Here is a 25,404-nt window from a genome sequence, read left to right as displayed (position 1 = left end):
AGGAGGATTGGCGGCAGATGTTAGCTCAGGGGTAATCTTCCTCAAAACAAAACAAAACAAAAACAGACAAACAAAAAATAAGAACTTTATCATTGTCTCCTTATGTCTTTTATAATTGTATGTCCCCCGTAGACATCAAGAATATTTCCAAAGTATTAGATTCAGTAAGACATTCTCCATTTTTGAGCCATTCTGTAAAGATGATAAAGATTAGATTATCCTAAATTCTTGTCCCATTTCCTAGTGGGACATTTCAGCAAAACACTCATATTGAAGTAATAAAACTTCTCTAGGGACAAGTCCTTCACTGGTCCAACAGATCACATTCAACAGAGAATATGAGGCCTTTGGCACAGATCTCACTCCAATTTCAGCCTTAAATGTTCACACATGTAATTCTGAATACATTCTTTTGCATTTCAAATAGTTAACTTTTTCTTTACTTTTTTCTTTTCCCTGACTCATAATAAGCTGAGTGCTTTTGTTCATTTATTGTTATTTTTAACTGTGGTAAAATGCACATAACACAAAATTGATGTCACCTTGAGCAAGTCACTCAATCTCTCCTATTTCTCAGATTTTCTATTGAGATTCCAAATTCTGCCATTCATGCCCGAAATCTTTACATGGAGATATGGATTAATCAGAAATTCAGCTGACCCTACAATTCTACAGGTCTTTTGGTCCTAGTCTTCAGTACAAAAGCCTCAAAGACTTGCCTTTAGTGGATATATTACCTAAGTATCTAGAGACGACAGGTTATGGCTTAATTAATTCTTCCATCACCACAAAGTGAAGGCTACCAGCACTTCGTTGACAATTTAGAGGAAACTCTCATTGCCAATTACCCTGCCTCATCACCATAACCGATTCCACGCTCATTTCCTGCAAACCTCCATTGCTGTAGCCCCACTCCTGCTTCCAATCGATACTGGTATTTTGGTTGCAAAGAACAGAGAGTCACTTCACTTCACGTTAGATGGAAATAAGGAGAATGTGAAGCTCAGCCACATTGGAATCCAGAAATCAGACAACCAGTCCTCATGAGAGAACAGGAAACTTAGCCGAGATGACTCATAGAGGCTGATTTGTTTCCTAGGGCTGCCATAAAAAACTACCACGAATTGAGTGGCTTAAAACAACAGAAGCGTACCCTCTCAAGGTTCTGGAGGGTAGAAGTCAGAAACCAATGCATCTGAAACCTGCAAGGGAGAATCCTTCCTTGCCTCTTCCTAGCTTCTGATCATCTTCCAGCAATTCTTGGTATTTCTTGGCTTGCAGCTGCAGTACTTCCATCTCTGCTTCCATCGTCACATGGCGTCCATCCCTTGTGTATCTGTATCTTCACATGGTATTCTTGTTCTCTTCTTATAAGGACCTCAGTCATATTAGATTAAAGCCTACCCTAACGACTTCATCTTAACTCGATTACGTCTTCAAAGACCCTATTTCCCAATAAGGTCAGTTCACAGGTACTTGGGGGTTAGGATTTCAACATATCTTTTGGGGGATACAACTCAACCTGTAATAGAGACTGACCTAGATGGTTGCTAAGGACCAGCTCTAATGACTAGTTTACCTTGCTGCCATCTCAGGGAGCAAGATTTTGTTGCAGTAGTCCCCTACGGATATGCTTCAGCTTCTTCATTTTCATCTCTTTAAAAACTTTGTTCCATCTACCAACTGCTCAGCTTTCCCTGAATCTCACATTCAAAATCAATGAGAGAATATGATTATTCTAATGGGATATCTACTCTTCTCTTGTGCAAAGCGCTCAATTCTAAGCACCACTAAGGCCTTCGACAAGTCTATACATTGGGGAAACCTGGGTAGGGCGCCCACCTACTTGTTACCTCAGCTGTGGCTAAGGGAACAGGTCATGAGATGTCACTATAGTTACTCACACTTATGCAATCACCTAGGGCTACTTTGCTTAGCAGGGGACCCTGTGCAGGGAACGACTGGCTGTCTGAGACACAAACAAAGCCTTTAAATCCCAGCATAAAATTAGTAAACTGAGAAATTTATGCCTAATACTTTAAGAATATAAGTTACGAAATCTAAAGAATTCATGCACACGCCATAAATCCACCTTGCCAGAGAGATGTATCGTGATGTAAATTTAACATACAATGCAGTGATTCATAACTATCTGTATGTTAATTCTGCTTAGGGAATTATAATTTTTAATTACCTAAATTTTACGCATTTTAATTTGCATATATATTATAATATTAGTTCAGCTTTAAAGACTATGTATGTACTATATATATGTGAAACATTATAATCTGTATGTGTGTAATTATAATTGAACTCAAGGGGTTCCCCATAATGATTCAATAACAGAGAGAAAAAAATCAAAGCCAAAAGCAATAAATCCATTTTAATTATATGTTTATTAGCTGCGGCTGCAGTTTTTTTATACATATTCACTCATGTGTGCCTTTTATATTTTGCATTGATTTTAAAGCTGTTTCTGCAATGTTTTCTAATTATGACCCCATGTAAGTCAACTCAGTTGAAAATTTTACATATTCAAAATAATGGGAAAAGATATAAGATGTTCATTTCACTATTGAAAAGTAATTTTTACATGTTCACCATAGTTATGCTCAATATAAGTGCATGGATTCAGTGATTAAATGACTACAACTTAAACGCAGTGTTTAAAATCGTGAAATTGCCAAGTTGTTATATAAACTCAGTGTTTTTGAGAAGACAATATTTAATTTGTAAGGGACTCTTTAGTCTACCAATTTTAAATGCCATAATCAGAGTGTGATTTATCTTATTTCCCAAAGCATGAATCAAATATCCTGATTGCTGGATAATGTTTTGGTTTTCGTTATCAGTGTATTTTTGTTTTACTACATTTGAAATATATCAGGATTTGATTTTAATAGGGATATGAGCCTCAATCCTCATTTGGTTAAAGCTGAATATAATACTAGAACTTGGGCAATATGTCTTTCCTAAACTCTTTGGAAATTCTGCACCCAGAAATTGAAGGGATGCATTGAATAGCAGCAAATGGAGAGTAATGTTACTGCTTCTTTTTGCTTGAGTCTGGTGTAGTCTCCATTTATACATGGCATGAGAGAGCCATCTACAGAAAGTTGAGAAAAGAACTGTCTCCTATAATAAGAACAGAAAGTCTGAGGACGTCTGTTAAGAGACATTACTCTGGGGTGACATGTTAAGCATTCTGCTGTCACACAGTGGACACAAGACCGTCTGGAATGAGCTGAGACAATGTTAGGCAGCTCTTGGAGGGACTTAAAGCCACTTTGTCATAGTAATACAGGCCAACATTCACTTTGATCTAAGGTCCAAAAAGATCTGATGTCAGGCCAGGGAGAGGAGGCAGTCACCAAGAATCTGGGACAGTAAAATCAGGCAGCAAGGCATAAATTTGACACAGGAAGCCCTGGGCCAGCATGAAAAAGACTGTTCAAGACTCTATCCTATCTTTGAGGCAGTTTCCCTCCAAGACCACAAAGCCCTAACTTCCAAGAAGGTGCCACTTTTTGGGGGGGCGGCAATGTGTGTGCAACTTCCTCAGAACTCTAGTAGCTTCTCTGTTAGCTCTCTTCTAGCTCCAGGGACACTTGTTTTGGTGGGGTCTTGGAGAAGTGGCTCTGTGAGCACATTTGCTTTATCAGCTATTTTTATCACTGGCTATTTATCTTTTATCCCAACTGGACTGAACTCCTTAAAGGACAGGGTTTTGTATTTGTTTTCTGTATGGTTTGGTTGGTTGCTTGTTTGCGTATCTGGTTGGTTGGTTTACCATTGACTCCCCAGGGGTTTACTAAGGGCTCATAAGAGGGGTTCAATAAAGGGGGTTGAATGAATGAACTCTCGCAGCACTTAATGGAAGTAGCTCCCTATTATGCCTAAATCTAGAATGACCCAGGACCTGGACATTGACAGGGTAGGCATGATGGCAGTAACAAATAAACTGAAAGCTCAGTACAGGGGCCAGCCCCATGGACAAGTGGTTAAGCTCTCAAGCTCCGCTTTGGCGGCCTGGGGTTCTCCCATTCGGATCTTGGCATGAACCTACACACCGCTCATCATCAACACATGCTGTGGTGGCATCCCAAATGGAGGAACTAGAATGACCTACAACTAGAATATACAACTATGTACTGGAGCGTTAGGGAGAAAAAATGAAAAAGAGGAAGATTGGTAACAGATGTTAGCTCAGGGCCAATCTTCAAAGAAAATAAAAGCTCAATACAAACATTGCTTGCTGGGTAAATACATGTTTAAGTCCTCTTGTTGTCCTTCCAATCAGATTGCTGTCCCCTTGCCCCTTCTATATAGAAACTTTAGGGGAGCAGAAATAATAAGATGCTACTATTTACTATGCCAGCGAACACTTACTGAGGGTTATGTGCTTGAGATAGCAGCTATTATTTTGCCTATTCTACAGATTCATTTATTCAGAAATTATTACTTGATGTATTTATGCATTTTTCCATGTTATTTACCTGGTTTTGATAATTGTGCTACGGTTATGTAAGATATTAACATTTGGGGCTGAAGGATGAACGGTAAATGGAAATCTATGTTACTTTTGTGACATTTTTGTAAGTCTGAAAATTTTTCAAAATGAAAAGTGAAAGAAAAAAAAGTGCATTATTTGAACACTCTCTAGGCCACGTGGTGTTCCAGGCCCTGGGGACAGAGTAGTGAAAAGAACAAAGTCCCTATTCATGGAATTTAGAAACTAAGAAAGGGCACTTACTCCGGAGCCCATATACGTAGTCATTAAGCTATAGCGCACTCATATTGTGATATAAGGAAAATTACGTATGCTGTGCTGGAAAACTGGATTGAGCAAATAGAGCAGGGAAGAACTGGTAAGGATAGGGGTTATGATTCCTTTATAAACATCATGAGACTGAAATGTCACCAAATGATTTTGTTAGGATCAAATCTATTTTTAAGCTCTCTTCCAGCTTGTAATATTTTTGACGTTTTATTTTGAAAAATTTTAATTATACAAAAAACTTGAAAGAATCGTACAATGAATTCCAGTAAATTCTTCATTTAGTTTCAACAATTTTAACATGTTGCCAAATGTATGCCCCTTTTTTGTTGAATCATTTGAAAGTGTGTCACAGACATTTTAAACTTAATGCATCTCCTAAAAATGTCTGTTCTCCTATATAACCACAGTTTTCTTATCACAACTAAGAAAACAATCCTACGATTTAACTAAATATCCAGTTTATCTTCAAATTTCCTCCCAGTTTTCCCCAAAATGTCCTTAATAGCTATTTATCAAACAGGGATCTAATCAAGGTTCACACATTGTATTTTGTTGTGATGTCTCTTGAATCTCTTTTACTCTGGGATAGCAACACCATTTTCCCCCCTAAAATATTAACCTACGGAAGTTCAGGCCAGTTTTATTGAAGAATGACCCCATATCCTGCATGTTCAGTTGTTTCTTGTAATGTTGTTTAACTTGTTCCTCCCTTCCCTCTATTTCCTGTAAAGTGGAAGTTAGGTTTAGAGGTTTGAATAGACTCAGTTTTTAACATTCTGACCAAAAGTCTTTCATAAGTGACATGTGTACATCTGATTGCACCTCATCAGAAGGTGTACGACATCACATTGTCTCACTCTATGAGATAATAAATTTGATTATTCAGTTAAGGCAATGTCCCCAGATCATTCTGTTGTAAAGATACAATTTTCCCTTTGTAAATGAATGAGTAAACTCTGGGGTGATATTTTGGCACTGTTCAAATATTACATTCTCCAAAATCATTTTACCTAATGGTTTCAGCATCTATTCATGAGTCATGTCTGAATTAAGTATTAGACTGGGGGTTTCAAGTGATAATTTTCCGATGTTATCATTCCTTCCACATTTATTAGCTTTCCTTCTCCCATCACCTTCATTCCTATCCCTTCTCTCCCACTTTCTTTCTTGAATATCACTATGGATCTATGAATATTTTTTATTCAAGGCACTATAATTAATTACCGTCATCTTTTATTCCAGATTATCATAAATTTGGCTAGCAGGAGACTCTTCAAGCTTCCTACCTATTTGAACTCCAGCTCATTGCCTGACTTGTTTTACACCATTTTATCTGTGAAGCCTTCTTTACTGGGAGTATTAAGTGACCTCTTCCCATATTCTCCTTTTATGTGTTGCTTACATGTCCATTATCATATTGCATGATAATTATTTATGGGTTTGTTTCTCCACTAATCTATAAGGAGACCTGAGAGAAGAGACATATTTATACTTGATATCCCCAATACTCAGCATAGTGCCTGGTGAATATGTATTCTGACTGGTGGAATAAATCGATGATTTCTCTTGTCTTGTTTATCATTCCTCTTCATGTTTTTTCTCTCTTTTTTTTCTATTTTCTTTATTTCAGTTTTATTAAGGTATATAATTGACATATAAAATTGTAAGATTTTGAAAGTATACATCATGGTGATTTGATATACTTATAAATTATGAAAGGATTCTCCACATCTACTTAATTAACACATTCATCACCTCACATATTTATCTTTCTTTCCTCCTTCTTTCTTCTTCCTCCCTTTCGTTCTTCTTCTTTCTTTCTTCCTTTCTTTTATTTGGATGAGAACATTTAAGTTCTACTCTCTTAGCAAATTTCAGTTGTATAATACAGCATTATCAACTATAGTCACCATGTTATACATTATTCATTAGATCCTCAGACCTCATTTATCCTATTGCTGAAAGTTTACACCCTGTTACCAACTTCTCCCTATTTCCCCCACCCCTCAGCCCCTAGCAATCACTTTTCTAGTCTCTGTTTCTACGAGTTTGACTTTCTTTGTCCTTTTCTTTTAGATTCCACATATAAGTGATACCATGCAGTAGTCGTCTTTCTCTGTCTGGCTTATTTCACTGAGCATAATGCCCTCAAGGTCTATCCATGTTGTTGCAAATGGCAGGACTTCCTTCTCTCTCATGGTTGAATACTATTCCATTGTGTATATATGTATACACCACATTTTCTTTACCCATTCACTCATTGATGGACACTTAGGTCGCTCTCCTTCTACCTTGTCTTGGTTCCATGCTTATTACGGCATCAAGGGGCAAGACTCTTTTTCAAGAGGAAGAATAACCTCTTCAGGAGTTTCAAAGATATAGTACTTGTCTAAAACATCCAGTGATGTCCTGACAGAGCTTTTTCAGATCTTTTCTATGTAGTCCACGAACTTCAGGCTCAAGCGCTATGGAACTTTCTTATTGGTGCTTCCCTAGTTCCCAGGTGAATCACTGGATCCGAAAATGAAGGTGACAACAATGTCTTATTCCTAGTTTTCTGTGACACAGCAAAAAACTTTTCTTGATAACAAGGCTTTTCACTCTGGACTATGTATGACTCCTCAGTTCCAACCAATTACTAACGAAAGGCATTTTTTAGTGTCACAAATGATTAGTAACCAATATTAAAGAATAAATTAACATTCCTTTCTTACAGAATTGAATTGCCTCCCAGTTAATAATTTAAGTGAATAATTTCTGATGAACACTGGCTGAAATGGCTTCTACGACTGGCATGATGCCATCGTTATCGGTGACAAAATACTGATGTCTACTTTTACCTCCACAAAACCACAAACGATGTTTCTCTCCCAGCAATTAATCATGGACTAGTTGGATATCACTATCAGGGACTTTTTAAACTGAGTCAACAAAAAATAATCGCTAATAGTAGTCTATGGAGCACTCTATACTTTACAGAGCGCTTTTAAATACCTTATTTTATTTTACTCTTCTTCAAAAGAAAATCCAGTTTTTGAGCCCAGATCCATATATCCAACTATCCTTAACCTACCTTCATTCGGATTCCTCATAATTGGAATCAATATGTCCCAAACTCATCAGTTCTCCTGGCTCAGTGAATGTCAACACTATCTGCCACCTTGCCCAAGCCAGAGTTCTACGGATCATCACTCACATCATTATTTCTTTAATGTGTCTTTCCCCTAAACATTCATTCAACAAAGAGTTTACATTCTGACTTCTTAATATTTTGAAATCTACCCATCTCCTTGCCACATTGTACCTCAAACTCAATATGTCCAACACTGAACTCACTTCTTTTCCCCTAAAACCTGCTCCATCTTCTTGGAGCTAGAAAACTGTATGTCAGTCTGGATCCCTCATACTCGATACAAACCAGTCATGCATGTGTGTGTCTTCTTTTCCAGCCCTCCTCTACTGCCTTGTTGACTCCTCATCCTCTCTTACCTGAACTATTGCAATCATCTCTTTACTGGTCTTTGGGGCTCAAGTTTCTTCATATTGCTGCAGAGTAATCTTTCTATCACATATGTCTGATAATACACTCCCCACTTTAAACCATTCCCAAAAGTAGTACAGGCTTATGGTTCAAAAACAAATAAAACTAATTTACTGTGTAAGAATTAATGTCAGTGGTTAACTTTGGAGAGAAAGCTATGGGTAATGATTATCAGGAGGCAAGAGAGGTACAGTCAATATGTACTATTTTTTGATCCTGGTGGAGGTTACATGAGTATGATAGATGTATGAAAATTCATTGAGCTAAACAAGTATGATGTAGGCACTTTTCTGTATATATCTTTTTCTTCAATTAAAAAGTTAATTTAAAAAACCACAATTGATCTTCAAATCAGTTTGGGGCAACAGCTTCAGTTTTTTATAAACCTCTTCATCATGGTGAGTTTCATTTTTAATCACGTTCAGAACCAAAAGTGTTCTGGTGTCAATAGTTAATCATCAACAACCAACAGAAAGTCACAACTTATGCTTATTTATTATGGATAGTTGGGATCTATTGATTTGTTTCATGTCATTGTGATAATGCACCACCTCACTGTGAAACATTCTCTCTTCCAATGGGCAACCGTTCATCCACTCTAGGGGATGATTCCTGTCAGCTCTCTTTTGTCACCACACTTGTTTAATGCCTCTGTGAGGCAACTTTGTGAGACAGAGAGACATTTTGGTGTCACTAGCATCAATATGCTGACGCAGGAACATCAATATGCTAAAACAGGCTCAACTCTATGCCAGCTGGTATTACTATTCAACTCTTCCAGCGTGGCTGAATTAGAGATAAATATGAAAGCCAAATCCTTAAATATAAATCCAGACAAAACAGCAGAGAAACTGGTAAGCCAAGAGACACCTTCTGAGTCAATGGCAGAAATTATTCTGACATTTTGAATTATAGGAACTTGGCACATAAATTTTAGGTGAAGATATGACATAATTCTCAGTACGATTTAATGAAAATTCACACTTAATGTTCCTGTCAGTTTGGGAAATGTATGAATAGAAAATTCTGCTACATGAACACTAAAGTTATAACAATAATAAAGTTAAAAATAATCTCATAAAGCATCTATTAATGACAAAATGATATAATACATTATAATGTCATTGTAATATAATACATATATAATATGATAATGTAAGTAATTATATATTTGCATTTGGGGGCCTACCATGTACTAGGCATAAATGAAAAAATAGACATTATTTTGTTTAATGTAGTTTTACATATACTTCTTGTGATGCTTTACAATGAAGTAAAATCAGTGAGAAGTTGACCTAAGTCAGTGCTATTGTTCTGAGTTTTTATTCTCTTTTCATTGTTTTTTGAGTATCCATAAAGTGTTCACATTGGCAGCTTAATCTTCATTGTTATGAATACATTAACACAACACACGAACACACCTACATCCTGAATCCAGCTCCTTAGTAGCCAATTGTCAGAAAAACTTTGCCATATATGAGTGATGTTCTCCACCCAGTCATAACGTACCCTCTGATCCATATTTACCTCTTGCTTAACTTTCTCCAAGGTGTTTCTGAGAGGGGTATCCATACGCATCCCATGTATCTTTAGAAGCATCAGGCCCAGATGTTCTAGGTGCTAAATGATTCAAAATTTTAAAAATCTTTGAGACATGAGACCAAGGGCTAGTTTAGTGGGTGGTTATACAGTTTGAGGGAGGAAGCAGGACCACTCAGCTAAAGGTGCTGATGTGAGGAGAGAAGCCTGAACTACAGAGAAGAGAGTGTAGATGCCAAGGATGGATAAAACAGGGACCTTGTTAAGCAGAATAACCTGTGCCCTCTCAGTATATGCTCCAGGTCTCTTTTTCTTCCAGTGTAGTTGCTACTGGGAGTAGTGAATGACCTCAGAACAGACCAAACAGCTTTTTCAAAGAGTACTCTGGCATCTCTAGCTTAGGTTTGGAAAGGCATTCATACTAAATTAAAAATGAATGATATCAGATTAACAGTGGAAGGGGAAATGAGAAGAGGGAAGAGAAAACAGAAAGACACTGTGCCACAAAGTGAAATGGAGATAGAAATGAAAATAAATAAAAAGGTTTACCAAGTCTGCCAGCATTGTAAAACCTCTTCTCACTTTCTCTCCATCTCTCTGTCCCCCTTGGTATCTCCATGTGACACAGTATACACAAAAAATAAATTCCCTATTTGATGTGCTACTTAAACTGCCTCCATGCTTCTTTCTTTCTTTTCCAGAATCTCCCCTTCCTAATTCTAGAGCTGAAATATGCACTCAGAATCAAATGAGAAGGTAAATGGGAAGAATGAATTTCTCTGGTCTTCCTTTAGCTTGACAAGAATAATCAAATTTTAGCTTTTAAAATGCAACAAATTGTTATTTGATTATATTAAGATGAGTTGCTGGGTCAGGAGGATTTTAAACCAAAATTACACAAATGACGTAAATTTTCTTGGCTCATCATACTTGATACAACTAATTTTAGACAAAGTGATTTTTAGCACTTGCAGCTGCAAATATAACAGATTCAAGATAACAATCAACACTAAATTTTGATATTTTGCTACTTTTGAATTATAGTATTTTTGAAATAAAGGCATTTCTTAATTTACTGCAATTTGACTTTAAAGTGATTCTTCAACCAACTAAATACACAGTATGGTACTTATATTAGGCTAGAAGATATTTACTTATAGCAGACAGTCCATTTCCTGATGTTGCCTTACAAATTGTCCTCTGGTTTCTAGAATCTCACTCAGTTTAGTTTCCAGGCTAATTCATTGCCTCAAAATGAAACACTGAAAGTAGAAAGGATACATGGATGTAGCAAAGCCTGTTGTCTATACAACACATCACTCCCTGATTCCTTAGTAACAGAATCCTGATTTTGTTGGGAGAGATAGGGAAAATGTGCCCAGCTATAAAATTACATTTCCCAGACTCTCATCACTGTCAAATAGAAATGGCAAGCAATGGGATATATTAGAGCATATGAGGAAGCTATTTGGTGTAAAACTAATTCGGTCTGACTTTGTTTTTCCAAAAGGGCCTGCCATGGCTGTTGAGTATGCATTGTCTATCTGCTTAAGCATTTGCTATGTCCCAAAGACAAGAACAAATGGCCTTAAGATAAAGGGGCAACTTCCCCCCAACATTGGCATTTCCTTAAGGATAAGCTTCTTTCCTTAGGCTAGGAACTGATTGCTGTGCTTACCTGTGACAACCCAGCTCGAGACAACAGACCTGCCACCCTGCTATGCCTCAGAGACAGCAGACCTAGTACCTGCTGTGTCCATCAATTGCTGTGCCCACAGAGCAGTCTCGTGACTATTGTAAAACGGACGTTTCAATCACATGTGAAACATCCTCTTTGAGGGCATATAACCACTCTGTACATCCCGCTTCTTTGGTGCCCTTCCTTCCTTTAGGAAGGAAGGCCCAGGGCCATGGCCCTCACAATTTGGCTCAGAATAAACTCACCCAAATTTTCATTTGTAGATTAGTTATGGATTATTTTCATTGACATCACGCAAGATGTGGCCAGGTGGCAGAGAACAGCTAATGAGAGGGCAGAGAAAGTCATTCGACAGGGCTTTGGGGAGAGTTTATTAGATACAGCCAACTCCACTGGCACCCAGGTTTTGCCTTTTGTTCTTTCTGTTTCCTCTTCCTCCTGCAGAAATATATAAATGATGCCTGGAGACACAGGAGCCATCTGTGATGATGCAGTTAAAATCTATGCATTAAAGACACAAAAGATTGGTCACCTTTGTGCTGTCATAGCAGTTCCAGACTGCTCATTTCCAGTTTCATGAGAAAAAATACAATCTCTTACTAGTTAAGCTACTCTTTGGGGGGTGTTGACATTGTCAGCCTACCTCAATCCCTTAAGTGATACATTGAGAGATAATCTGACTGAAGCATTGACAGACAGACAAAAACAAAAGAGAGTGTCTTGTACTTAGACAATTACAGACATTATTTGCTTGAGTAGCTCATAAATTAGCTGTGGAATTAGTTCCAAAGTTTGTGTTTCAAAAATACTTTGACTATTTAGGGAAGTGCAAATCAACACCACAACGAGATATCACATCACCCCCATCAGGTGGCTACTATAAAAGAAACAGAAACTCGTGTATACTGTAGGAATGTAAAATACTGCAGCCACTATGGAAAATAATATGGCAGTTCCTCAAAAAATTTTAAATCGAATTTCCATATGATCCAGTAATTCCACTTCTGGCCATATATCCACAAGAGTTGAAAGCAGGGACCCCAAGAGACTCCTGTATTCATAGTAGCATTATCCACAATAGACAAAAGATAGAAGCAACCCAAGCGTCCATCAACACATGAAAGGATAAACAAAACGTGGTATATCCATACAATGGAATATTATTCAATCTTAAAACGGAAGGAAATTCTGACATATGCTATAGCATGGATGAACCTTGAGGACATTATGCTTCATGAAACAAGCCAGCCATAAAAAGACAAATACTGCATGATTCCACTTACATGAGGTATCCAGGTTAGTCAAACTCAAAGAGACAGAAAGTAGAATGGTGGCTTCCAGGGGCTGGAAGAAGGGAGAAATGAGAAGCTTTTGTTTAATAGGTATAGAGTTTCAGTTTTGCAAGATGAAAAAGTTCCGGAGATTTGTTGCACAACAATATAAATGTACTTAACACTACTGAACTGTACACTTACAAATGGTTGAGATGGTAAGTTTTACGCTATGTGTATTCTACCACAACTAAAAAAAATACTTTTGCCAGTTGTAGCATCTGATAAAGTACATAGCCACTGAAAAAGGGCTTTCTAGGATGTTTGTTTAAGTAGGTAAACTCCAGAATGCTGTTTAAAAATTAATTTCATTGCTTTATAGTCATTTTAAACCAAATATTCTAGTGAAGTTACAATTCTATTTCATTCTTCATGGGATATTCAGGAAATTTTAGTTGAGCACTTACTATGAGCTAAACCCCATGCAAGGACCTGAGATGCACAGTGACTAAGACATTACCTCTATATCCTGGTACAACAGAAAAGGTATGGGCTTTGCTGTTAGACCAGATGCAACAAATGAAACTGAATTCCAGCTAAAAGGTATAACATGCATATATGCAGAGTACTTTACATGAAAGGGCTTGGTAAGTTGAGGGAAGGGAAAATAATTTTAAGAATAAGGAATGTGGTAATGAGATTGAGGACAAAGATGTATAGGTCCAATAGGGTCAGAGTGTTCTTTTACAAGGTTTTTTTAAACACAAGGAAAATAAAATATCTATAGGAAGATTCCCCCAAAAACTTACATATTCTAGGAAAGAGAATTTCTAAACAGCATAACAGGTCTTAGAACACCAGCTGATGATCTTCCAGAAAATGAAAAAGCCATGGCCAGTATTCAATTAAACATTGAAAATCTAAAAGGGTGTCAAGCTGTTTGTATGTAAGGAATTTCAATTCAATTCTTTAGGCAATAGAGAAGCATGAGTTTTTTAAGCAAGACATTGACATAAATTGTTTTGTGGCTTTTCATTCCACTTTGTAAAAATTATGAACTATATCACTAACAAGTGAAATCCATGTACTGGCCACATTTTTTAAGAGGTAGACTATGACCAATAGCTGGAGCTCTCTGGGGGCTCATCTTTGATTTCATCTTCTTTTTCTTACCCAGAGATAATCAATATATTGAATTTTGTATTAATCATTCCCTTGCTTTCATTAGAGTTAGCATGTATCTTTAAAGGTTATATCATCAGAACTGCTTTGGAACTCTGTGTAACAGAGTCTTAGTATACGTATTCTTTCATGACTTGATTTTTCACTGACATTATATTGTTGAGATTCATCAGTGCTTACTTATATACCTGTGACTCACTTATTGTAAATGCTGTTTAGTATTCCATTGAATAAATAAGCCATGATTTATTTTGTCATTCTACTCCAGTGAACACTTGAGCTGTGCCCAGTTTTTTGTTATCACAAACAATAATTCTATAAGCTTTCTTGTACAGGTTTCCTGAAAAACTTTCTTTAGAGCAAAAGTTGGCATACTTTGGTCCATGGGCCAAATATGTAGAGCCTGCAAGTTAAGAACGTTTTTTACAATTTTAAATTTAAAAAAAAAAGCAAAAGGGGGTTGGCCTGGTGGTGTGATGGTTAAGTTCACACGCTCCGTTTGGCTGCTTAGGATTCATAGGTTCAAATACTAGGTGCGGACCTGCACACACACCGCTCACCAAGCCATGCTGTGGCAGCGTCCCACATACAAAATAGAAGACTGGCAACAGATGTTAGCTCAGGGACAATATTCCTCACCCCCTCAAAAAAAATCAAAAGAAGAAGAATATTTCATGATATGTGAAAACAGGAAATTCAGTGCCCATAAGTAACAGTTTTTTGGAACATATCCACATGCATTTGTTTATGTATTGTCTTTGGCTGCATTCATGCTACAATGGCAGAGCTGTCATCTAAGTTATCTACACTTCCTTCAAAGTGTCATTACACCACCTATTCCGAGATTGCATCCTCCTTTAATTTCTGTCATATTTATTGTGACGTGCAGTCCTTTGGATCTTGTCACATAAAACGTCTCCTTCTATGTACTTTAATTTTTATGTACTGTACCACCTTCCCAACTAAATGACAAAGTCACATATGGTTTGAGACCATGTTTCATGACATAAATTTAAAGCAGCTGCTGTATAAATGCTTATTTTTGTTATTAATAATCATGACAGTACTTTTCAGATGCTTCCCTTGGGACTGAAAGAATGTGTGCAGCTTCTTAAAATGCTGGATTTAAACTCAGGAAACAGTTTTAATGAGAAAGTTCGTTAAGACTATTTGTTCAAAAAGATTTCTTAAAAATTTGTCTTCTTCTTCTGGACTTCGATAGAATCGTATTAATTTTTCTCTGTAATAGTGTATGGGCTTATGTTCTTACGTCTTTATAACACCGTAAGCCTTTGGAAGACATTAATCATTTTATTCATCTCAGTCTTCTTTCCCAATATATGATACTGTCACCTCCCCATAGATGATATGCAATACATTGTGAATGAATTAATGAGTTTGCACAACTAACTATACTAACCTTTACTAGAAGATGTAAAAGCAGAATACGTTTCCTTGTTTTTCACCAACATGTTTCACTCCTACGTGTTTTGTTGAAGAAACAAATAACAGAAGCAACAGAATAGTGACTTAGCAACCTTTGAACATATACTTATAAAATACTGCCTGTAGATGTAAGTATGGAAGGTTGTTGTTAAATAGCATATTTCAAGTTCTTATATCATTTCAAATGATTAACTTAAAAGTTATATATTTCACATACTTACTTTGCTATTTGAAAGTCACTGAATTTCATCAAACTAAAAGAATTTTCATCACGCATTTTTGCATTAGACATTTGTGAGGCATTTGTAATCTATTTCAAAGAAAATATGTAAACAAAAATCAAATCAATAGGTTATCTATTAATCAATTAATCTATTAATTGTTTTAATCTATCAGTCTATTTAATCTATTAACCAATAGATTAAAGGAAACTAAACCGTTACAGTTGATTATGATTTTGGTATAATCTTGCTTAGGGAGTAGAAATATAACAAATTGCATAAGTCTATAAATTCCTCCCAACTGAATGAAGCATAGGACACTTTTGTGTATTTAAGATATTCAGAGGCTGGCCCTGAGGCATAGTGGTTAAGTCCAGTGGGCTCCAGTTCAGCGGCTGGGGTTGGTGGGTTTGGATCCTGGGTATGGACCTACACGACTCATCAAGCCATGTCATGGCAGCAACCTACATGCAAAGTCAAGGAAGACTGGTACTGACGTTAGCCCAGTGCTAATCTTCCTCAAGCAAAAAAAGAGGAAGATGGCGATGGATGTTAGATCAGAATGAATCTTCTTCACAGACACTCACACAAAAGATATTCAAATAAAAAACTAAGAATAGGGTCTTTCTTTTTTTTTGTTTTTGCGAGGAGAGATTGGCCCTGAGCTAAGATCTGTTACCAATCTTCCTCTTTTTTTTGTTTCTTCCCCAAAGCCCCAGCACATAGTTGTATATCCTAGTTGTAAGTCATTCCAGTTCCTCTACATGGGATGCTGCCACAGCATGGCTTGACGAGTGGTATGGAGGTCTGCACCCAGAATCCGAATGAGTGAACCCCAGGCCACCGAAGCAGAGCGTGCGACCTTGACTACTCAGCATGGGCTGGCTCCCGGGTCTTTCTTATAGTAAGGGAAATCCGGAAGACTTACAGCATGATATTTTTAAAAAGTCACGTCAGCTGTGGGACTTTATTCAGGTGGAGAAAATTAAAGTTTTATTATATTATGTGATAATCTGGCAATAACTGTATCCTCACATGGCGCCACCTATTTTCATTAAATAAAGTTTATGTACCTTAAAATAATTCCAGATGATTTATTCTATTAAGCACAACATTCTTATTATAAAGCACTCATTAATCACTTCTTCCACATACAAAGAAAACTGCTATCATCATCAGTTTTCATTCATATTACCCTGATGTGAATAACTTCAAATAACATTTTGCTAAAAAATATTAAAGCACAATTGTGTCCTCGAACTACACGCAGTTCATCACCAATCTGTGCTGGAAGGTTGTTGGTAACGGCTGTTAGAATGCTTTGCTGCTTCACTAACTTGAATGACCTTTCCTGAGTTACTCAATTTTTGCATTTTAGTTTTTCTATCTGTACACAGAAATTACATAGTGAAGAGACCTGAAATATCAGTCATACTCTTCTGTTCTACAGATGAGAAGCAAGCCCAGGGATGCCCCATCTGAGGAATATTTCAAACACACTTAAATTTCTAGGAAAATACTATGTAAGTTAAAGTGTATAATAAGTATGTAAATAAATGACCCTGGATTAGATTAATTTCAATCTCTTTAAAAGAGAAATGTAGCATTCCTCACTATTCTGAACTCAAATATAATGGAACATATATTAACACGTCTTAGTAGTGTCCTTTAATAGTGTATTTTATGCAGCTTTTTATATGGCAAATCATTTCTCAAAGATGCCATCAGATATGGTGACATTTAAAACATTCACTCTCAATATTTTATTCCCCTCCTCCAATAATTTGTCAGAAATTTAGTCCAAAAATAAGTGGGAATTAGGAGTTAATTAAAGCAAATACTTGTAAAAGATTCATAATATATTTTTCTATTATGCTTTGTAGATAGAAATTAAGCTCCTTACTCACCTGCCTCAGCTTTCTGCCTACCTATCCATAAAACAAGGACTCTTCAATATTTATTGAGCCCCAATAATATGGATTGTGCTAGGTACTGCAAGAGATGCTGAAATGAATAAGGCATGAGCCCTCAGGGAATTCCATCTTTAGTAGGAGAAATAAATAAGTACTGTATCCAAATTCTAAAGTGAGAATTATAAGTGGTATATGACCGTTAAAATAAAGAGCTTATGGAAATTTAAAGAAGGGAGAGATCAAACCAAGTAGGAGAAATCAGGAAATGAAAGCTGAACTTAGGAAGTGAGACCTAAGCAGAATTTCCAAAGCAAGGTCTTTTATGGAAAAGTATATACTAAACCAAGGAAGGGAAATGAAAAAGTGGAGCGCTCACATTTAGGCAACTTCAAGACACCCAGATTCCCTACAGCAAAAGGGAGTAATGGGAGAAAAAAAAGAACGGATCAGTACATCCTCCTAAACTGTTTTCCCAGCTGCTGCTTCTCTTTACCGTATATTTTAATATTTATAATAAATTTACTCTCTTCGGAATAGAAAAAGAATCCTGACTAGGAGCCAGAATCTTGAGGTTCTGCCCGGTTAAATAAAACTGAATATTTTGATTTGATGAATCATATGTACTGGAAAGCCCGTTAACTCGGTTGCAAGGTTTTGTCTTTGAGCACGATATAGTAAATGCATGAGCTTTGGGGCCAGATAGTCCTCAGCTGATATCGAGACTCAGTCACAACTGTGTGATTTTGGGTGATAATGATAAAAGCAACTAGCACTTTTCTATGCATTCTCACCAGTAATCCTCTACATCAGCTTTTCTCAAACTTTATTGCGCGCAAATGTCACCCGGGGTTCCTGTTAAAGTGGGGAATTCGGATTCAGTAGGTCTGGGGTGGGGCCTGAGACTCTGCGCTTCTAATGAACTCACAGAGATGCTGACGCTGCCGGTCTGTGGACCACCTCTGAATACAAAGGCTAAAGGCGTGGTTCCCAGCCAGCAGTATCAACATCACCTGCGAACTTGACAGACGTGAAATGCAAGTTCTTGGACCCCCCCCCCCCCCACACACACACCAGACCTACTGAATCAGAAACACAGGGATGAGGTCGGGCACCCTGTGTTTTAACAAACCCCCCAGGTACTGTCACAGGTTTTCGAACGATTGCACACTCGAATCACCTGGGTGGGGGGAGGGTTAAATACTATTGACGCCCGAATCTCATCCCCAGAGATTCCCCTGTAATTGGTGTGTGGGGCCGTCTGGGCATCGGGCTTTCTAAAAGCTCTACCTGGTCAATAATATGCAATAAAATTTGAGAACCCCGTGAAGTAGGTACTTGAAGTCTGCTAGGCCTATTTTCCGCCTGTGTAAATGTGGATGACATGCACGCTGGTTCCTGCCTTCGCTTCCAGATTTCGGTGTATCCAGCCAGCCTTAGCCGGCCGCAATCCTAGTTCGGACTCAGGGAGTCCGCCTCCCACCCAGTGTCCCACAACCTTTGTCTGAGAATCGGAGGTCTGGTTGCAGACCCGCCGGAGCATCAGCCACACTGCTCTTCATTCCGGCGCCGCCCGCACCTACGTGGCTCGCGGCCGGCGGGGCTCCAAGGACGGCGCCGGAGCGGGACGCGCATGCGCATGGCTCTAGCCAAGCCCCGTCCCGAGTAACGGACTCGAGCTCCCCCCACCGGAAGTGGGCGGCCGCGCGGCGGGAGGAGCCGGCTGTAGCGTGGCGGCTGCGGGCAGTGGGCGCCGGTTCCCAGAGGCTCGCGCTTCCCTCTCCGCGCGATGGCAAAGGCAGCCAATGTGGTGCGGCTGCTCCTCGGCGCCACGACGCTGTGGCTGTCGCTGCTCTGCTCCGAGACGGCCTCCGCGTCGAAGGCAGTGACGGCCCACTTGGCCGCGAAGTGGCCGGAGACCCCGCTGCTGCTGGAGGCCAGGTGGGTGCGGGTCGGACCCTCTGCCGAGCCCGGCGCGGAAGGAGGGTGCGGCGGGGCTGGGGGCAGGCGCGGACCCCGAGGGCCCCTCGGACGCCGTCTCTGCGCCGGCCCAGGGCGCAAGATCTTGCACCGCGTCTCCAGGCGCCCTCGTGCTCGGCCCTCGAGCATCACCTCCTCCCCCGCTACCCCGCGCCCAGCACTCACTTGCAGTTCCTTTCCCCGCGGTTCCTACTTTTCCTTACCCAAGGTTTTTAAAACTTAGGGGCTTTTGTTTCATTCGTTTGGATTTTATTAGCATTTACGAAAGAAAAGGAAGGATGGGAGCGGAGTGTGGCGTTTCATGCAAGCACTTCAATTGATGTAGGCAGTTGTTTTTAGGAAACGGTACTTGAAGCCTCTAGTTTCACAATGATAATATCATTCGGTCGGCTCCTGGGCTTCCTGTGGAGAAGACAGCTTCCCACAAGTTATTACTTTTTTCCGAAACTCCTCGACTGGAATTAGTTGAGAAGGTATCATGTACTGTGCGGAAACAAAACTACTAGCTATTGAATTTTGCTAGTCGTATTTCAGTAGTAAAATTTGCAAGTTCTTTCCTTCAGCCAGATGAAGTTTTAACGCCAGTTGCTTTTGTCAGTTCACCAAAGCAACAGCTTAGGGTCCTAAAAAGAGGTTGTCACCCCACGTTACGTTTCATATATAAGAGATTAAAAGTTTTTTTAAATTGAGATATGATTGACATTACATTAGTTTCAGGTATACAACGTAATGATTCAATATTTGTATATATTGGGAAATGATCATTCTCAATTAAGGCTAACATCCTTCACCATGTATAGTTACAAAAATTTCGTTTTCTTGTGATGGGATCTTTTAAGATCTACTCTCTTAGCAACTTTCAGATACAGTCATCCCTCCATATCCGTGGGGGATTTTGGTTCCAGGAACCACTGCAGATACCAAAATCCACTGATGCTCAAATCCCTCATATAAAATAGAGTAGTACAATGAATACTATATGGAATATGGTATTATTAACCATAGTCTCCATGCTGTACATTATATCCCCATGACTTATTTTATAATTGAAAATTTGTACCTTTTGACCACTTTCACCCACTAGTCTCCCTGCCTCTGGGCTAGTGTATATGAGCTCTCTTGATTGTTTGTTTTTTAAGATTCTAATATAAGCAAGATCATATGGTATTTGTCTGTCTCTGACTTATTTCACTTAGTATTATGCCCTGAAGGTCCATCCATGTTGTCACAATGGCAGAATTTCCTTCTCTTTTTATGGCTGGATAAGATTTCATTGATTTCATATATATGCCACATTTTCTTTATCCGTTTATCCATCAATGGACACTTAGGTGGTTTCCATATTTTTGCTGTTGTAAATAATGTTGCAGTGAACATGGGAGTGCAGAGATCTTTTCAAGTTAGTGTCTTCACATCCTTCGGATAAATACCCAGAAGTGGAATTGCTGGATCCTGTGGTGGTTCTTTTTAAATTTTTTGAGGAACCTCCATACCATTTTCCATAGCGGCTGTACCAATTTACATTCCCACCAGCGGTGCACAAGGGTTCCCTTTTCTCTACATTCTTGCCAGCACTTGTTCTCTCTTGTCTTTTGGATAATAGCCAGACTAAACAGGTGTGAGGTGGTAGCTCGTGATTTTGGTTTGCATTTCCCTCATGATTAATGATCTTGAGAACCTTTTCATGTACCTGTTAGCCATCTGTGTGTTTTCTTTGGAAAACTGTCTATTCAGATCCTCTGACCATTTTTTAATTGGAGTGTTTTTTGCTGTTGAGTTCTATGAGTTCTTTGTATATTTCGGATATTCACCCCTTATCAGATATATGATTTGCAAATATTTTCTCCCATTATGTGGGTTGCCATTTGATTTTGTTGATGATTTCTTTTGCTGTACAGAGGGTTGTTAGTTTGATATAGTCACACTTGTTTAATTTTTGCTTCTGTTGCCTTTGATTTTCATATCAAATCCAAAAAATCATCGCCAGGAATGATGTCAAGGAGCTCACTGCCTATGTTTTCTTCTAGGAATTTTATGGTTTCAGGTCTTACATTCAAGTCATTAATCCATTTTGAGTTAATTTTTGTGTATGGTGTAAGATAGTGGTCCAGTTTCTTTTGCATGTTCCTGTCCAGTTTTACCAACTGCATTTATTGAAGAGACTGTCATTCCCCATTGTATATTCTTGGCTCCTTTGTTATAAATTAATTCACCATATATACATGGGTTTATTTCTGGGCTCTCTATTCTGTTCCATTGATCTATGTGTCTTTTTTTATGCCAGTACCATACCGTTTTAATTCTTATAGCTTTGTAATATAGTTTGAAATCAGAGAGTGTGATTCCTCTAACTTTGTTCTTCTTTCTCAAGATTGCTTTGGCTATTTGGGGTTTTTTATAGTTACATGCAAATTTAGGATTGTTTGTTCTAGTTCTATGAAAAATGACATTAGAGTTTTGATAGAGGTTACATTGAATCTGTGGATTGCTTTTGCATTGTATGGATATTTTAACAAGATTAATTATTCCAATCCCTGAGCAGAGGGATTTATTTGTGTCTTCAATTTCTTTCATCAGTGTCTTATAGTTTTCAGTGTACAGGTCTTTCACCACCTTGGTTAAATTTATTCCTAGGTATTTTATTTCTTTTGATGGAATTGTTTTCTTAATTGTTTTCTTAATTTCTCTTTCTGGTAGTTCTTATTAATATATAGAAACAAAACACATTTTTGTTTGTTGATTTTGTATCTTGCCACTTTACTAAATTTGTTTATCAGTTCTAACCATTTTTTGGTGGTGTCTTTAGGGTTTCTGTATATTATTTTATGCCACCTGCAAATAGTGACAGTTTTACTTCTTTTCTGATTTGGATTTGAGTCCGTTACTCGGGATGGGGCTTGGCTATTTCTTTTTCTTGCCTAATTGCTCTGGCTTAGGACTTCAAGTACTATGTTGCATAAAAATAGTGAGAGTGTATATCTTTGTCTTATTTCTGATCTTGGAGGAAAAGCTTTCAGCTTTTCACTGTCGGATGTGATGTTACCTATGGACTTGTCATATATAGACTTTATTGTGTTGAGGTGCGTTCTGTCTATATCCACTTTGTTGAGAATTTTTATCATAAATGAGTGTTGAATTTTGTCAAAGGTTTTTTCTGCATCTGTTGATGATCTTATGATTTTTATCCTTCATTTTGTTATGTGTTTCACATTGATTTGCAGATGTTGAACCATCCACGCATTCCTGGAATAAATCCCATGACTGATGTATGATCCTTTTAATGTGTTGTTGAATTCTGTTTGCTAATATGTTGTTGAGAGTTTTGCATCTTTGTTCATCAGATATTGGCTTGTAATTTTCTTGTGGTGTTCTTGTCTGGTTTTGGTATCAGGGTAATGCTGGCCTTGTAGAATGAGTTTGGGACTGTTCCTTCCCCTTCTGTTTTTGGAAGAGTTTGAGAAGAATTGATATTCTTCTTTAAATGGTTGGTAGAATTCACCAGGAAACCATCTGGTCCTGGACTTTTCTTTGTTGAGAGGTTTTTCATTTCTGATTCAACCTCCTTACTAGTAATTGGTCTGTTCAGATTTTCTATTTCTTTGATTCAATCTTGGTAGGTTATATATTTCTAGGAATTTATCCATTGCTTCTAGGTTCTCCAGTTTGTTGGTGTATAATTGTTCATAGTAGTTTCTTATTTGTATTTCTTTGGTATCAGAGGTAATAAAACAGTTTGTATTGAATAAAATATTCTAGCTCAAAATATGTTCCCTTCCTCTGTCTTTTCCCCAGTTTTTCCCAGAGCTTGCCTGGATCTGATCCCATTCTCAGTTCCAAATCAGTCTAACAGTAATTTTAGTGTTGTCCTGATTTCTGCTTGCATCGAGTCTTAGAACTGGAACTCTGCAGAATGTTCCCAAAGGTCTTTCACGATCTAGGTACAGTCTCTTGTACCAACCTCATCATAGTGGGTTGAATGGCAGCTCCCAAAAAGATAGGTCCACATTCCAAACCCCTGGAACCTGTGAATGTTATTTTATTTGGAAAAAGGATCTTTGCGGATGTAATTAAGTTAAAGGTCTTGAGATAAGATATCATGAATTGTCTGGGTGGGTGATAAATCCAGTGTCCTTCTAAGAGACAGAAGAGGAGAAGACACAGAGAAGGAGGAGAAGGCCATGTGAACAAAGGCAGAGATTGGACTGATGTAGCCACAAGCAAAGTAACACCTGAAGCCTCCAGAAGCTGGAAGAGGAAAGGAAAGATACTCTCTAGAGCCTTTGGAGGGAGCGTAGCCCTAACAGTACCTTGATTCTGAACTTTTGGCCTCCAGAACTCTGAGACAATAAGTTTCTGTTGTTTTATGTCAACAAATTTTTGCTAATTTTACAGCATCCCTAGGAAACTAATACAGGCTTGGTACCTTGAAGTAGGTGCTGCTGTAACAAATACCTAAAAATATAGAAGTAGCTGTTGAATCAGGCAGAAGGTGGAAGAGTTTTGAGAAGTGTGGTAGAAAAAGCCTAGATTGTCTTGAGGAGACTTTTGGCAGAAATATGGACATTAAAGGTGATTCTGGTAAAGACTTAGAGGAGAGTGAGGGCCGTGGTAGGAAAAGCTCTGTCATCTTAGAGAATACTTAAATCATCATGAATAGAATGTTAGTAGAAATATGAACATTAAAGGCACTTCTGGCAAGGGCTCAGAAGGAAATGAGAGATGTGTTGTTGGAAATGAAGAAAGATGACCCTTGTTATATAGTGGCAGAAAACTGGCTGGATTGCATTCTACAGTTGCATGTAAAACCGAACTTGCAAGCCATGAACTTGGATAGTTAGCTGAGGAGATTTACAAGCAAAGTATTAAAGGTGTCACCTGGTTTTTCCTTACTGCTTATATTAAAATGCAAGAGGAAGGAGAAAAGTTGAAGAAGGAACTGTTACCGAAAAAGAAATCAGCATTTGATAATTTGGGAGAGTCTCAGCCTATTCAGATTGCAAAGGATGCTAAAATTTAGGAAACTCATTGTTGGGAATGTGTGCTCTGGAAAGAAGGCCGAACATGTGGCTGGACAAACTTTTGCTGAAATAGGTTAGGTGTGTGTCTCATGGATCCACTCAACTATCTCAGCAGAAGCCAGGAATAGAGATGAGCTTATCCAGGAAGGATCCATGGAGGATCCTTGTGTAATGGCACCACCCTGGTGAGATACACAAGAAGACCCATAAGTGTTTTGATTATGTTGTATCAGCAGAAACACTGCCAGCTTGGATCAAAAGGGACAGAGACAAGATGAAAAGAGAGAAGGCTGTCAGACTTCCAAAATTGTATAGGTAGGGAAATTGACTGATAGAACTGCTTGGCTGCAAACATGTACTACCCTTCAAGAAAAAGGAAGAGTGACACTAAGGGCAGAGCTGTGGCAGGCAGCATAGAGGGTGGAGCAATAAGCCACAGAGAATTATGCTCAGTGCTTGAAACCTAATAGAATTTGTTCTCCAGGATTTCATACTTGCTTGGGACAGACGACTCCTTCATTCTTTCTAATTTCTCCATTTTGGAATTGGAATGTCTGTCTTTGGAATTTGGAATACCTATCTCACCATTGCGTTTTGGAAGCAGATCAGTTTTCTAGTTTCATAGGTCCACATACAGAGAAGAATTTTGCCTCAGGATGGAGCATACCCCGGATCTCACTCAAACTGTGTTTAGATGATTTACGTGATGAGATTTGAGACTTCTGATGATATTTGCATGAGCCTTTGGATTTAGAGATGATGCTATAATGGGTTGAGATTACGTTAGGGGATGTTGGGATGGGGTAAATGTATTTTG

General features: G+C 38.3%; 1 protein-coding gene and 1 long non-coding RNA gene across 4 annotated transcripts in view; one reads left to right on the top strand and one right to left on the bottom strand.

Moving 5' to 3' along the window:
* Positions 1 to 11,861: 11,861 nt before the first annotated feature.
* On the bottom strand, positions 11,862 to 19,212 carry LOC139046514 (uncharacterized). Of its 2 annotated transcripts, none has more exons than XR_011506634.1 (4): positions 19,088 to 19,212; positions 15,433 to 15,493; positions 12,843 to 12,903; positions 11,862 to 11,997 (listed from the first exon to the last, which is right to left on the bottom strand). It is a non-coding gene; the product is annotated as an uncharacterized lncRNA (long non-coding RNA). The 2 variants fall into 2 exon arrangements; XR_011506633.1 differs by having other exon boundaries at positions 11,909 to 12,060.
* A 60-nt stretch (positions 19,213 to 19,272) lies between these two features.
* The window catches only part of UGGT2 (UDP-glucose glycoprotein glucosyltransferase 2), a 184,373-nt gene continuing 178,241 nt past the window's right edge, over positions 19,273 to 25,404 (top strand). For both annotated transcript variants that reach the window (XM_014864866.3, XM_070520046.1), the window contains exon 1: positions 19,273 to 19,530. In XM_014864866.3, the coding sequence (XP_014720352.3) occupies positions 19,379 to 19,530 (152 nt within the window). In that variant the 5' untranslated portion in view covers positions 19,273 to 19,378. The remainder of the gene's footprint in view (positions 19,531 to 25,404) is intronic.

The sequence above is a fragment of the Equus asinus genome, chromosome 11 (genome assembly GCF_041296235.1).
Source record: "Equus asinus isolate D_3611 breed Donkey chromosome 11, EquAss-T2T_v2, whole genome shotgun sequence".
Lineage (NCBI taxonomy): Eukaryota > Metazoa > Chordata > Mammalia > Perissodactyla > Equidae > Equus > Equus asinus.
This window is presented reverse-complemented; position numbering and strand designations above follow the sequence as displayed.